This window comes from Coturnix japonica, chromosome 8, assembly GCF_054131305.1.
Source record: "Coturnix japonica strain WE chromosome 8, WE-NBRP24, whole genome shotgun sequence".
NCBI lineage: Eukaryota > Metazoa > Chordata > Aves > Galliformes > Phasianidae > Coturnix > Coturnix japonica.
In genome coordinates, this window is record NC_140670.1 from 19,420,666 (window position 1) to 19,435,411 (window position 14,746).

General features: G+C 33.8%; 2 protein-coding genes across 5 annotated transcripts in view; one reads left to right on the forward strand and one right to left on the reverse strand.

Annotated features, from left to right (window-relative positions):
• Positions 1–6,934, forward strand: part of LOC107316061 (protein FRA10AC1 homolog) — a 22,118-nt gene extending 15,184 nt beyond the window's left edge. For 2 of the 3 annotated variants that reach the window (XR_014948889.1, XM_085555185.1), the window contains 6 exons: positions 1,381–1,494; positions 2,483–2,525; positions 3,523–3,647; positions 4,251–4,289; positions 5,551–5,635; positions 6,104–6,934. Coding sequence is in view for 2 of the 3 variants with exons in the window: in XM_085555185.1 (XP_085411311.1) it covers positions 1,381–1,494; positions 2,483–2,525; positions 3,523–3,647; positions 4,251–4,289; positions 5,551–5,635; positions 6,104–6,146 (449 nt within the window). In the remaining variant the exon portion in view is untranslated. The remainder of the gene's footprint in view (positions 1–1,380; positions 1,495–2,482; positions 2,526–3,522; positions 3,648–4,250; positions 4,290–5,550; positions 5,636–6,103) is intronic. The other variant, XM_015867155.3, reaches the window with a different exon arrangement.
• PDE6C (phosphodiesterase 6C) overlaps positions 6,147–14,746 on the reverse strand; it is a 27,516-nt gene continuing 18,916 nt past the window's right edge. Inside the window, exons 17-22 of one of the 2 annotated variants that reach the window (XM_015867156.3) lie at positions 14,036–14,143; positions 13,685–13,748; positions 13,346–13,420; positions 13,118–13,201; positions 11,936–12,089; positions 6,147–9,364 (exon numbers count right to left, since the gene is read on the reverse strand). In XM_015867156.3, the coding sequence (XP_015722642.1) occupies positions 9,297–9,364; positions 11,936–12,089; positions 13,118–13,201; positions 13,346–13,420; positions 13,685–13,748; positions 14,036–14,143 (553 nt within the window). In that variant the 3' untranslated portion in view covers positions 6,147–9,296. Of the gene's footprint in view, positions 9,365–9,999; positions 10,043–11,935; positions 12,090–13,117; positions 13,202–13,345; positions 13,421–13,684; positions 13,749–14,035; positions 14,144–14,746 lie in introns of those variants that run through there. The other variant, XM_085555186.1, reaches the window with a different exon arrangement.

The following is a 14,746-nucleotide window of genomic DNA, read 5'->3' on the forward strand; positions in this document are numbered from 1 at the left end:
AATACCTGGTTCTCCATACTGCAGGAGAAAGTGCCAAGTAGTATTGTAAGCTTTCTCATGAGATGGTCATGGGAAGCTGCCGCTCGCTGTGTGCTCGCAGCGCTGAGTGGCGCTGCCTCCAGCCACGGGGGGGCACAAGAGCCCCGCGCTACCTGGCGTGCCAGTGGAGTGGGCACTTCTGAAGGACGTGGCTGATGCCTTCCTCTGCTCTTCCCTAGAGTAAATTAAAGTGATAGAAATTGCTTTAATTGAAGTGTAGCAAAACGTTAATACCTTGCATTAACCTGATCAGCTGTGAATGGATGGTGATTCATATTTTAAAAAAGGAATGTGTGTTCTTGTTTTAGCTGGGACAGTAATAGTAATGCTGGGAACCATTTGGTTACAGTCTGTAGGGAATGTATGGTTAAGTTGTGTATGTTTTATTGCTTTGCTTTCTATGGCTTTCTCTGTAAGGTCATGGATAAATGATTCCGGGTGGTATGGGTGCCCGATAACCACACCTTACATAGTGTTAAACATATTTAATGTTTATGAATTTGAAGCTTATTGTGTGAGTGTTGTTTGGTTCGAGTGTTAGCAGTGCAAGTGGTTTTACGTTGCAGAACTGAAGTATCTGAGGACACTGGCAATCCATTAGTTAGAAGCTTAAGCAGAATGTTCCCAGGTTAATCTTTCACACGGTCCTGCTCGTGAGCCTATTAATGTAGATCCTTCTTGCTAGCTCTGCAGACAAATTAGTGAATATATGAATCTCTATTAATGCAATGTAGGGAATTCAGTGATGTAAACAACACTGACTGTGTGTATACTGTTTTAAAATTAGTGTTGTATTTAATCTAATAAACCCAAGAATGTATTTCAAGCATGCTTTTTCACAGACTTGGATTTCTTTTTTTAAGTATTGTTTTTCCTCTTCTTAAAAGTGCAGTGTTAATGACAAGTCATTAGAATACTAATTGCCGGGTTAACTTGTAGGTTAATAAAAATATGGGCATCTTCTTTGTGCGTTGAATAGTTTGAGGTCATTAGAAATGTGTGTCTAAATTGCAACTTCTCACCTATCGTGTTCAGCTAAGTAAGTAATCATGTAGGACATGCAGTATATCTTAGTAATAGCCATTTGTTCAAATTCAATATTAGATTGTTTTTATTTTCCTGAGATCTTCCTTCCTCAGTGCAATGTAAAAGGCAATTCAAGTTGTTACTTCTTTGCAAACATGCAGTATTGGATGAGTATGATTGCTTTGTCTCTATCAGTTAGTGTTTCCTCAGATTTAGTTTTAGCTCTGGACGTTTTTCTTTGAAAGAAAGCAAAAAGCAAAAGCTGAGCAAAACCATTAATAACTGAACCATGCTTTTTTATCTATCTTTATAAAGGTCATTTTTCTTGTGGAAATAAGCACTGTGATGGAGAAGAAGGCCTGAAGAGCTGGGAGGTGAATTTTGGTTATGTGGAACATGGTGAAAAGAGGAATGCACTTGTGAAATTGAGTAAGTATGACAAAGCTTACATATCCTTAAAAGTAACAAATATCGTACTCTTGAAAAGCTATGGAGTTAGAACCAGTGATAATGAGAATAGTTCATGCAAAGTGAAAAATATGCTTCAGAGTACAGATCCTTTTGTGAGATAAATATAGTATAATATAACGGTTTTGATTTGGTGAGAATGGCTACTATTTATGACAAAGTCGTTGAGCACCTCGTCATGTATAATTCTTAATGTTGTAAAATTAGAATAAATGATTATAAACTGTGTTGTATCCTAGCATGTCCAGTTTTAATGGACAGTGATGAATTGCAAGGAAAGTTTAATCATATTCATTGTTTAATCAATTATGTGGCTTAGAAGTTTATGGGGCATAGGAAGAGTAATGTTTTTGCACACTTCAGCTCAACTGATTTTATTTTTCATCATTACGTTTTCTTCCAAAAGTTTGGTTTTTGGGAGAAATTCTGATAAATTACTTCTTTTTTATTCATGCTTCTTGAGTGGGATTTTCTTATTCAGTATATTTTGCTGTTTTCTTTGGGTAATTAAACTTACAACAATTTACACAGTATTTCTGTGTAAAAGAGGCTTATGATGATTTTTCTTTCGTGCACAAAACACTCCAGGGTGGCAACACTTGGTTGCAGGTGAAGCTTCAGTGTAAGTGTAGAACAATTTGATCTGTCCACAAAGATCCATTAAATTTGATGTCTGTACATAAGGAGCTCTGATATTTTTTAAGAAGAATTGCCAGTGCTAAACCTGTAATTTTTCTCCAGGTTTAGTAAAATCGAGGGTTGTACTGTAAACATTTATTGTGCTATTTTTCTTAACCATGCCAACAATTACAGTGGAATTTGGTTTTGGTGGAAAATCTACTGAAACTGGAAAATAGTGTTGTATCTAGTTTTATATGTTTACTGTCAAGTTTTGTTAGTTGTGCTCACCAGATATGTGACTGTGGTGTTCTCATTCTCTTTTTTTCAGGACTATGTCCAGAGTGTTCTTACAAACTAAACTTTCATCACAGGTAATGAAGTATTTTGGAAATATGGGGGCTGAATTGTTAATAGATTCTGTTTTGGAGTACATATGAAGGCATAATCCTGTCACCAGTGAGAGTTAGGTACTTTTGTGCTAATAAAATTATGAAACTCAGCAGACAGGAGGAATTCCCCAAAAAAGTTTCCTTGGGTTCTTTTCAGCCCTGTGGTTATTTTTCTTTTCTGAAAGGTTTTGATGGCATGTTTAGATGTGTAAATCCCTGAAAGTTAATTAAGCTATTTTAAATGGTAGTTTATACTCAGTTTCCAGGTGTTGCTGTGTAAGTATATATTAAGAATGACAATTAAGCAACTGAGATTTGTTTATCTTGTTTCTCTTCTGAGCTAAAATAGTAAAACCACTTGAATGTAGTTAGGCATATTTTCTCTTTTTCAACTTCAAAGCAATACTTGACATAGAAATAATTTTCCTGACTTCTATGTGAGCAAACAGGAAAAAATGGTTTAGGTTCATACAGTAAGCCTGCATTTGTAATGTTGAAAAGAAAAATACATGTGTTCCCGGTGTGTAGCGTGTTCTTAGCCTTGAGATTCTTCTACCTCAAATTTATTGGTACCTAGTATAAAGAAAAAAATTAAAAATCCATATTGCTTCTGTTTTTCTCTCTTCATACATACAACGTCACTCATTACATAAAAAACAATCAATATGAATGTGAATTTGGTACATTATATGATTATTTGCTTTATTTAATGCTTGACTGCCAATTCACTGTTTTTCTTGTCTTCAACATTGTCACATTAACAGCTTTAGTATTTCCTGTCCTTTATATTCAGCTGTGGAGCTCTAATACTGTTACAGCAGTTTTCATTTTTATCTAATTTTTTAAAAATGTAAATAATGATAAGTTTCATAATTTAAGTTTCAGGATTTGACTGAAGTTAATATCTAAGATTTATTGTTGCTTGAAGTGTGCATATACTAAAGGAGATGTACCTTTTATTTATTTATTTTCTTTGAAGGAGGAAAGAGGTCAAAGCAAGCAAGAAAAGCAGCCCAGCTGTACGGAACTCTAAACAACCAAAAATTAAGAAGGCAAAATTGTCTCATTCAAAAAAAAAGAAGTCAAAAAAGAAGACACAGGGAGGTAAATTTAAATTTTAAACCTTGAATTTTGAAAACATTCTGGAAAAGTTGGTTTAATATTAATTTTACCATAGTTAGATAACATATGTAAATATGTAATTGTTTCCACACTGTAGAGCATAGGTCATCACAAAGGTAATTTTTTCTTTTATAATATAAGAAAAAAGATAAAATTCTTACATTATGTAGACAGGAAAAGCCCTGTGAAAAACATTCATTCTAACAATAAATTGTCCGAGTTTGAGGTATTTTATTAGATTGTACGTTGTCCATGCATTGGAAGTTGTGTACCGTGAGCAGTTCTAAAGTATTGGGATTCCTTGAGACTTTGGAGTTGAAAGCCTTTTGGAAATGTAAGATAACCTTTTTGCACCACAGATCTTCGAGTAACTTATTTGAGCTCAAACAGATGACCTTTCAACTCATGAAAAAAAGTGTTTTTGCTTCAGTGTTTGCTTTCTTTTTTTGAATGTATGGTGTGTGTGTGGATGTGCAACATGTTGGTGTGTAATTTATTGTGATAGACGTATCCTTTGTAAACACTGTAAGATAAAAGATAAAACCAAGATAAGCTCACTGTTTTTTAAATGGTGTTTATTTCTAGATCAGGTTTCTTCAGAAGATTCAGATACCTCTGATAAAGGTAAAGTATTTGCATATCTGCTGAATCTTCTAATATTTGATAGAGTGGTAAGAAAACTGTTGAAAACAAGCAGAGAGATGGGTCAGTGTAATTACTTAGAACTCTTGGAAGAAATCTAATAGATTTTGAGAAAGAAATATTTTCAGTTTAAGCAAGAAGAAAATTCTGAGTGGATAATGGAATGAAAATAGTCATAAAAATGAGGGTCTATGCTGTTCCATGAAAGCGTAGAGGGTGCAACAATAGGTACATTGTACACAAATATGTGCTATGTAAAGAATGTATTTTTTTAATGTAATAACCACTACTATTCCTTTCAAGGAACACCGCAATTAAGTGTCCAACTCAAAATGTTAATAGGAGAGCACTGGGAGAAGACACCATGCCAAATAAATTCTAGGCTTTAGGCAGAGTCTTTCGCAGCTACTGCCATTTCTGTCTCAGAGACCCATTGCACATGGATGTGCTGAGTCTCAGTGACTCCATAGGCAGGGATTATCTTCCCTGTATCTCAGTAATTCCAGTCTCTAGTTTCTTGTAAGATAATAAAATAAATAAATAAATAAGCCTCATCTTATGGACATCCTAATTCTTGCTGCAGACTCTCTGGAAGGATCTGAGTGTTTCTGTAGATGCCCTGTTGTGTCATGTAATTTTGCCAGATGCAAGAAGACCCCAAAGCAGTTTTCTACTGACTCAAATCATGCCAAAATTCTGTATAGAAAGTCTTACTGAAAGATTTTAATTTATTTATATTTTTTAAGTAAACAGATTTCTAATAATGAGATTTTAATTTTCTTTTCAGTCCTTCTGTTTAGCTATATGGAACAGTTAGGCACTAATTGATAGTTTCCTGCAATTTCACTGATACATTACAGTTAATGAAAGTTGTTCTTCAAGTAGAAAGTAAAGTCATTGATTCATTTAACATCACAAGTTTCTATACTGTAATGCAAATATATTGTAATTCTGGGTTTGTGATTATGAACCTTTAATTTTATGGACAAAGTGCAGTGCAGCATTCTGACTTGATTGTTGCTATGTTTGGCCAAAGTATCAGTTAATGATGTCTAAGAGTCATCTTGATGCTGTATTGAATAAGGTAGGCAATTGTTTTAGTTTTTATGTTTTGCAAAATGAAGTTTGTTATTTATTATCAGGGTTCCAATGAAATGTTTCTCCTAGCCAACAACTATTAAAAAAAGAAGTGATAAATTCTTTCAAAGTATATTAGTGAAGCACTCTGAATTTTTTTTAACAGATTCAGATAACAGCGATGCAGAAGATGGTCCTTCAGATGCTGATTTTTGGAAAGGTCCTCTACAAGAATCAGATGAAAAATCACGGTTAGTTTGAACAACCAATGAGCTTTTGTCTTGTAAACCATATTGTGTCCATTCAGAACTGCAAAGGCAGAGACTTTTCCTGGGTGTTTTAATGATAGCCTGACATCTAAATTGCTTTAAATCTCCTATATATTGAGCCTAAGAATATTGTGGTTTTTGTTGTTTTGTTTGTTTTTTTTTTTTCAATTGGACATATATACAACACCAGGGGAGAAACCTTTTATCAAGCTACTACCTTACCATCTCTGTCTTGTCCTGTGCTTGCTGTCCTATTAAGTAGTAAATCCTAACAGTCAACTCATTGCTGTTGCACAGAAAAAGAAATGTGAAGGGTATGGGAATGTAGCGAATAAGTAAAACTGATGTATACCAGGTACATATTCTAACCAGAAATCTGCTAAATTGTGTTATCTCCTAGGCAAAAATCAAAAGCAAAACTTTATTTGACATATTTCTATTTTTTTACAGGGAGGAAGAGTTTGATGAATATTTTCAAGACTTGTTTCTCTGAAACTTGAAATTGACGTGGGTTGATTTTGTTGTTGTTGTGAATTGTCAAGATGAGAGTCTGCAGATTCAGTTGTAAGTAGGGACCAAAGACCTCTTCCTGACAGCATGCCTTTTCTGCAGTCACTCCATATGGACCATCTGGGTGAATTATCTTTGCAGCAGGCTTTGGGGCTGAAAGCTTTCTTTTTTTCCTTTTTTTTGTTTTTTTGGTTTTTTTTGTTGTGGTAGGTTTGTGTACTCATGCAATATGAGAAATGAACTCGAGAAATAAGAGCTAAAGTTATGTGACATGCTAACGTAAAAGGAGAATGAATGTAGAAAAATGAGAACGTAGTTTATTCTCAGTGCGCCACAGAAAATGGCTGTTCTTTATTCTATCCCAAATTTCAGTTACTGCCAGATTTTTTAAGGAGCATCTTAGATGATTCTATTATTAGTTTAAAAACATATACTTAAAAATATTTTATTTATAATTTATTGAACTGTAGTTATTAGCCTTAAATGTATCAGTCATGTAGACTTTAATATTAAGATATGAATCTGTGTGGTTTCAAATACTGTTAGAGAAATTCACTTTAGTCAAGCATGTATTTTGCTCGGACTTTCAGTAAACCATATCTGAAATGGCTCCGGTCTTCCTAAAAAAGTTACATTCGGTATGACCTTGGTTTAAATTTTAGCTATGATACGATGTGACTGATAATTTCACTCGTTAATAAAAGTCAGAATCATCCTTGATGTTGTTGACATCTTTGATTTAATAAATAAATTATGTGGCTTGCTACTGGAGATGTACACGTGGCTTGTATGTTATCTGTGGTTTCTGATCTCCTTAGCATTGATTGAATGCTAATCCTTCTTTAAAGTGTAATCCTGAACATACAAGTAAAGAATGTATAGCGTTTGAGGAACGTACTGGATTCATCTTCATTTTCAAAGTTAGAACAACACAAAACATTCCTTACGGTTTGTTTCTAAAGAAATATTCTGCATGTGAATAAGTACGGCAGACATCATGAAAATTACTTTGGATATAAACAACAAACTTTTTTTAAATTAAGTGTTCATGTAAAACAAGCTGAGGAAAGTTAATGTTGTAGAAAATATATCTTTGTGAGTGTTTTCTACTGTAGATATCTTTATAGAAATTATTTATAAGTGTTTTTTTGGACAGTGTTACAACAGAGATGGTTGCAGTGTAAATATGAATATGTTACATGCGCTCTGTGTGTAGAGAGCTCTATTTACAAGTATTTCTTACCATAATTACATTTTAAACAGTTTGTACTTACATAATAGATGACAGTACAAGGACATATTTAGGGTGTCCTTGAGCAACAAATAAATGTAGCCTTGCATGAAGGCTTATTTAGGTAAGAAGGTGGATTTAAAGGTTAATTCTCTGTCATCTTGCAAGCTTGGTTGAGATCCAAATCCAATCTGCAGCAATCTGCTTATATGTATGCAACTTGCCCAAGAGGGCTTTTGTTGAATGTGTTGCTACATTTGTTGCTGCAAGTATTGTATATGAAGTGTGAGTTCTGGGTGAACTAGCTCTGCTTTCAGTCTTCAAAATATGTTTATAAAATGGTACAGAATACATATTAAATACATCATTTAATACAGTATGAATAAAGTTACATGATGAAACAACTTTGGAATAGCTTTCTTTTGTATCTACATTTAATACAGAAAATAATACATGATATTCAGTTTTATGTCTTAACCAAGTTTGCATAAAATACTTGGCCCATTTGTAAATAAGGATGTAATAAGTGGGAAACTGTGTGGATACCTTTTCATTTTGAGTGATAGCTGTACAGAGTATCCATCTTTACAGCATTCTTAGAAATGTATATAGTATGACAAATCTTTCAGTCCTCCTTTCTCTTAATGCTGAGGGCTTTTCAGAGGAAAAAATTGAGTGTGTGATTCTGCTTTGTTTAATGTGGGGAGCAAAGCATTAGGATTGGGTCTCCTTGTAAAACCTGCATGTTACAGGAGTCATCTATGACCTCCAGATTCTCTTAGGTTTGGAATTGGTTCCACTGAATGCTCAGATACGTGTGTGATATAGTAGCTGTCTTCCTTCACCTGCAGAGGAGGTGGCTTCATGGGACCTGAATAGAAGGAATGGAGCGATCTCTGTCATGCTTTAGCAGCCAATGGTTTTTATAGGAAGACTGTTGTTTATGAAGGGCTGATTTGTGTACAGCCTGTCTGGTTGTAAAAATGTGAATTTTAACGTGTTCTACTTGTGCTATTCTCTGCCTCCCCAGACTGAATTTGTGCCTTTCACTGGTTTTCAGATACTGTAATAGTCTGTTCATTTCACTGTATTTTAAAGAAGGTGTGTTGGGAGTACCTAAACTTTTTAAATGCATTATAATGTGGAACCTTCTGTAGATGTAGCTACATAGATACACGATGTTTGTAGTGCATCTTTTTAGATTCTTAAGAAGTACTCAGTTTGAGAACTGTGGGCAGAGGCATGGTGGGTGCAGGAGTGGCTTCTCCATCAATGGCTGCAATTTGCAGATTTATCCACGGTAATTTTGAAAAAGACATCTGTGCATCATGGGCCTGCTTTTTATAGATGCAAGATAGGGTATTGTGTTTAGCTCTCCTGAAGTGATGAAATATTTGCTCCAAAACTGTATTTAGTACAAAGTATGATGGAAGAGGGCAGAATTCCAGATTAAGGAAATGCACATAATATAAAAACCTAAATATACAAGTTATTAAAATAGATAACTTTTTTTGATTGAGTCATACATGTTAGATTGCATTCAGTAATTTCATATAAGATCTATCAAAATTATTTATATTTTTTTCTGGACAGTGTGCAGAAGTTACTTATTTTAATAAAGGTACTGTATGTAAATTGAGTGACATGAAAAAATTCTAGAGTGCACATTTATGTATTTTGCACCATTGCTTATTTTGTCTTCTGTCTTTTGATTTTTCAGTTTTTAATTATAACTGTTTCTTTATTCCAGTAAAAATTATTTCCAACAAATGTCAAGTGTTTAAGAGGATTGTTAAGAGATTGATCTAGACTATTCTATGCAAAGCAGAAATCCACTGTGCTCCTTGAAGTTCTTTCTAGATGTCTTTTCTGTAGCAGAAACAGTGTCTTTGAGACAAAGAATTACAAAATTATACATGTTTTGGATTTTCCATCCTCTCCACTTCCACCACCTCCAGCTGCATTTTCAGCTAAAAAACAGAGAAGAAAAGTAAAGTGAGTACATTCTGTTACCTTCAGTTGCTTTAATTTCTTTCTTTAAAAGCATTGTTTTTGTGATAAGGATATTATGCGTGTTTGACTTTTTGAAAATGGAACATGTTTTCACTACTTGTTTGGGAAAATGGAGTATGCAGCAACTATACATGTTATATATACCTATACATATATGATGTAGCAATTGATACCAACATTTCTCAATGGACCCAACACACTGAACCACTCTTACTGGAAAGTTTCAGTACTTTATGTAAGTCTGTCCCACACATACAAAACTGGGGTATGCAAACCACGCTAAAGAAAAAAAAAAGTCTTGAATTAATATCATTTTGGAAACTATTTTTGAAGGAGATGATACAAAAGCTTTAATTTGACCTAGTTTTATAAACTCTTATCCAACCCTACATGAATCCCTTGGTAACAACCAATGAAGACAGAGAGACTGTTTTTTAATATCTATAGCTACTGATTCTGTTAATGTCTCTCTCAAATGATTCCACAGATGTTTATTGATTATATTTAAGGTTGTTTCAATGTAATAAATTGCGTTTCCAGATTCATTTAAGGTAAGATACCAATATTAGAATTAAAACTTACATTTGAAAGCTGTGGATCACCATGTTACTTAGGTCATTTTCGACCCTTTCCACCTGCATTGAAACATGTCACATAATCAGTGTCCTACCCTCTGTAATTTGTGGATATAATCAACACTACATTACTAAATATGTATTTCATTTTCATAGTTCAATACTGTATTCTGCTTTCTGTTCTGAACTTTCCACTGTAGTGGTTCAGCAAATATGTTTGTTTTGTTTTCTGCCGACAGAATGGCTCGGAATAGCCAGGTCAGTGTGATCTAGAGATGACCGTGGTTCAGCATGCATCATATTACTGTTTGTATGAACTGACTCTTTTAACAAAGGCATATATTTACATGGCCTCGATTTTGACAGCGTCAGATCTGTTCTTCACAAATATTCATGGTCTCATTCCAGTGCACATTTAAAAAGAGACAAAATAATTCACTTACACACTTTTTTGATGCCAATTATGATAAGCAAAGAAGTCCAGATCCTTAGCTCCTGAAAATCAGTCTGTCCATGTTAGCCTATGTGAGGTGCCTTGAGGGACAGTACTTATTTCTCTCAATTAGTGATGTAACGGACTCCAGAACACTAATGATGTGAGATAGTCTTAACTTCAAGTGGAAGTAGTGGGAGTATAAGTCCTAAATTTGTAAATCATTATTTTATTTTTAGCTCAGAAGAACCTTATGCTTAAGGGCATAGGATAAGATTTCGATAACTATTCCCTTTGCCAAAAATGCAAATATGTAAAAGGGAGTTTCTATGCAGGTCCTAGGGTTATTTCGTTTTTGTTGGCACGTCTGCAAAACTCAGATGCTTCTGTTTCAGAGTTCTTATTCAGAACCAGATAGTTCTTGAGCAGATGAGGAGATTTATTGGCCAAAAAAAAGTGTATTTTAAAATAAATCTGGGGGAGAATGGGGTGGGCCTAACACCCATGAAACTGTAGGTGGTGCAACAATGTTTGAATTTTAGCCTAGTAGCACTTATTTCATGAGCTAATTATTTTCCAGATTTACTTCAGATTCTGACAGTAACTTGATATATAGCCTTGAATAAACTCTCTTTTAATGTGAAATCTGGAGAATACTCACCTATTTCCCACAGACACTGATTAACAAATAAATTATTGTGTATTGTTTTATATCTTAAAGATGCAAAATACACTATTAGAATAAACTAACTTTTTTTCTTTAAACTAGCTGACAATAAATCACTGTCTAAAAATCACATTTTTCTTTTAATCTCTGAGTCTTTTCATTTCAGCTGATTAGCAGAGCTGATATTTCAAAAAGTAACTAATTTCACTCTTACATTTGAGTTATGCTTGAGGTTTTGAACTTATCTAAAACTCAGATTGCCATTTGAGTCATCATGTGAAAAACCATACTTTCAATTTTAGGCCTTAGGAAGATTAGTGCTAGATTTGTACTATGAGAGAACATATTTTAGCCAAGAAGCCGATGATAGGAAACTAAAGCCAGAAGCTTTATCTCAAATTTGGAAGAGTAGTGGGGCTTTTGTTATTCCAAATGCACACTCCATCCTTATATTTTATTTTCAACTTAAACGAAGCACCAGAATACATTTGAGGCTGATACCATGCAAAATTCTGATACAACTCATATTTCAGGTGATTGTAACATTCACAGATAAATAGAGATGGTTGATTATGTTCAGTTTTTGTCTTAAGACAAAATAAATTTTACATTCACTTCACTTCTGCGGTGGTTGTGTTTTCTGTAATTGTACAGCTTAAAAATAAGGTCGGAGTATTGGATTTGTGTAATTTTGAAAGGGTATTCCTCTTCCAACTAAAGACAAAGCTATTTAGGCTAATAACTCAAATACTCTTAGTGTAAAGAGTATTGTAAAGCTTATCATATGTAGGAATTACAGAGAGAAGAACTACCTATATGAATGTATGAATGAAAAAATGAGAAGTTATTTAACCTTTTTTGGCAGCTGCTTCTTCTTCCTTTTTCTTTTGCTCCTCAATAATTTTCATCTTCTCTTCATATTCATCAGCTCTTGTTTTCCATTCAACCCTGTTGTTCTGAAGACCATCGAACATGGGTGTAATTTCCTTGTGAAATCTTGAGAATTCCTATGCAAGCAATTGAATTTAATGAATTAGAAATATAAAAATACTGCTGATTTGTAAAGTATGAATTTCTTGAAATGCTGCTTTGCGGAGAAAGCATTTGGTTTATTTTTTCTATTAAAAGTAATTATTTCTGTTTGTATGCTGGATGAATTTTGATAGTTTGTGGTTTTGACTTGTTTGTTTTGCAGCTACTTGATCCATTTCTGCTAGTTGGTTTTCTATAGAGTTGAAAAGAAGTTTTGAAATAATGCCACTATCTGCCAGTGCCTGTTTACGAGCATGTATTTGGTGAAGCAGTGGTGGTATATGATTGAAAAGATTGTGTTTGGGATAATAATGCCATGTTGTACACATAGTGTTAGAATAGATCTGAATTTCATGCTGTACATTTTAGTATCTTCCCTAATGTCACATTTGAAAGTCCGGTTCATATTATAAAATTATAACTTTGATACCTATATTTCCTGATATATTTATCAATATCTGGATAGAGAAAGTCTAGTATTTTGTAGTATATTCCAGGCAGATTAGGATGTACCTAAAGATGCTGAAATACTGCACGACACTTTTCAGTTTGAGGTAATGTTAAAAGCTGAATGGAGATTAAGAAAATTGACATTCAAGTCAATTCCAGAAAATATACAATGACTGTCCTTACAGAACATTGCAAATTTTCTGCTCCTTTAAGTGTGCCATTAACTGATCTCTGTAGCCATCTACATGTCACATATTTATATTAAATGGGACCTTAAAGAACCAAAGTGGGCTTCCTAATTCAGTCTTTCAAGGAAGGTAGTAACAATAACTTAGTGCCCTCAAGTTACATTGAGATTGGTAACCATGCCTTGAATTTGCTTTGTGAAAGCAATTCTAAATCTAAAAGACTGAAAAAAATGTGGTGGTAATGATAGCAGTCTACCCAATAAATAATAATCATGCAACTGTCTAAAATTTTTTAGCGCAACTGTTGGTCATTAGTTGTTCCATTAGAACTACTTCAGTGGGAAAACAAACAAAAATGTTCTTACCTTGTACACAAATGTGCACACAAAATCTATGAAACCAACTTGGAGCTTAGGCAGTTCATCACCTTTGTTTCTGTCCATCATGGGCTAGAACAGAATAGCAGTAATTTAGATTATGCAGAGATCATGTTTTTGGTTATAATGAACTAATAATCATTGAGAACCATTATCTGCTCAGTATTTGAATAACTGACAATATTGCTTAACACGGTTGAATTATTTTGTGCTTACAATTGGTTGTTGCTGTAGTACAGTTCGTTCCAGGTCACCTTGCTCCCAAAATTCATTTGCAACCATGAGGGCAACCTGAAAATCATAATTCAAAGGAAATGTAAGCCACAAACAGTAAATCTGAATGAATAAATAAACAAAGAAAGACTAGAACAAGGCTTTCCAGAAAAATAATAATAACAGAAACACAAAGGTTGATTTTGAGAAAGGCACTTGGGCGCAAATATTTGTATATCTATAAAATTATAATAAATAATGTGGGGTTTTTGGTTGTCTGTTTTTTCATGACATCAGGCACAATTGGGCAAATGCAGGATTATCTGTTTGGAAAGTACTTACCTTACTTTGCACCTCCCAAGGCTTGGTTATAGCAGACAAGTCACATCCAGTCATCATCATAGCCCTTTGAAAGCAAAGGGTAAAAATAATTAAAATGATGAAAGGAAAAAAAAAAAAAAAAGCATCAGCAGCAACAAAAAAGAGCCACCCACAAAGGATCCGTGTTTTAAGCTACTTGGATACACAAGATGCAGTTAGATGCACCTTTTGAGAATACTTATTTAAAATCATGGTTATGTTCATCATTAGATGATAACAACAAATCTCAACTTGCATATTGAGATGACCAAATACTTTTGAGATCTGTTTGTCTTTACTGATTGAATAAATAGCAAAATATTAAACACCTACATGATGACTTCTTTTTTGGTTGGGTCAATAGATATATATTTAATTGCCTCCTCTTCTGTTTCCATTTTTTCAATTGCATCCACAATCTTTTGAAACATTGTCCTTTTCCTGTGAAAACATACAGATAACCCATTTATTAGTAAATAAAGATCCTACATGATAAATAAAACAGAAAATAAATCCCGTATTTCTCATTAATGTTGCATCATAGTCATAGTAGTCTCAAAGTGACACCTTCTTCCCCTTGAACACCAAGTTTCCAGTTAAGCCAACACATTTATATTTTGCTGTATACCTCTGATGTATGAAGCACTATTTCAGAGTTTCTGACAAAGATCCAAATAACAAATTTCCTGACTGCATATTGAACTGTTTGAAGTGACAGTAATGTTTCTTTAGTATTACGTTTTCCTTCATAATATTCCTTCCAGTAATGTAATTAATTAGGAAAAGAGAAGCAAATACTAACATTTGTGCCCTCAAATATCCTAAAAAATCCCTGAAACCTAACTGAGAAGTACTCTGAAAAAATCTGTCTTACTGCTGATTAAGGAATCTTTTAATTTGCATTTTAAATGAAAGAAATAATGGGGTTAGTTTTCATTGGAATTTAGTAATGGCTACTGAACTTCTAACTGATTTGTTTCCTGTCTCCTAGCTTTAAATCATCCCATTCATGAGACATCTGGACCAACCAAGAAACAAACAAAA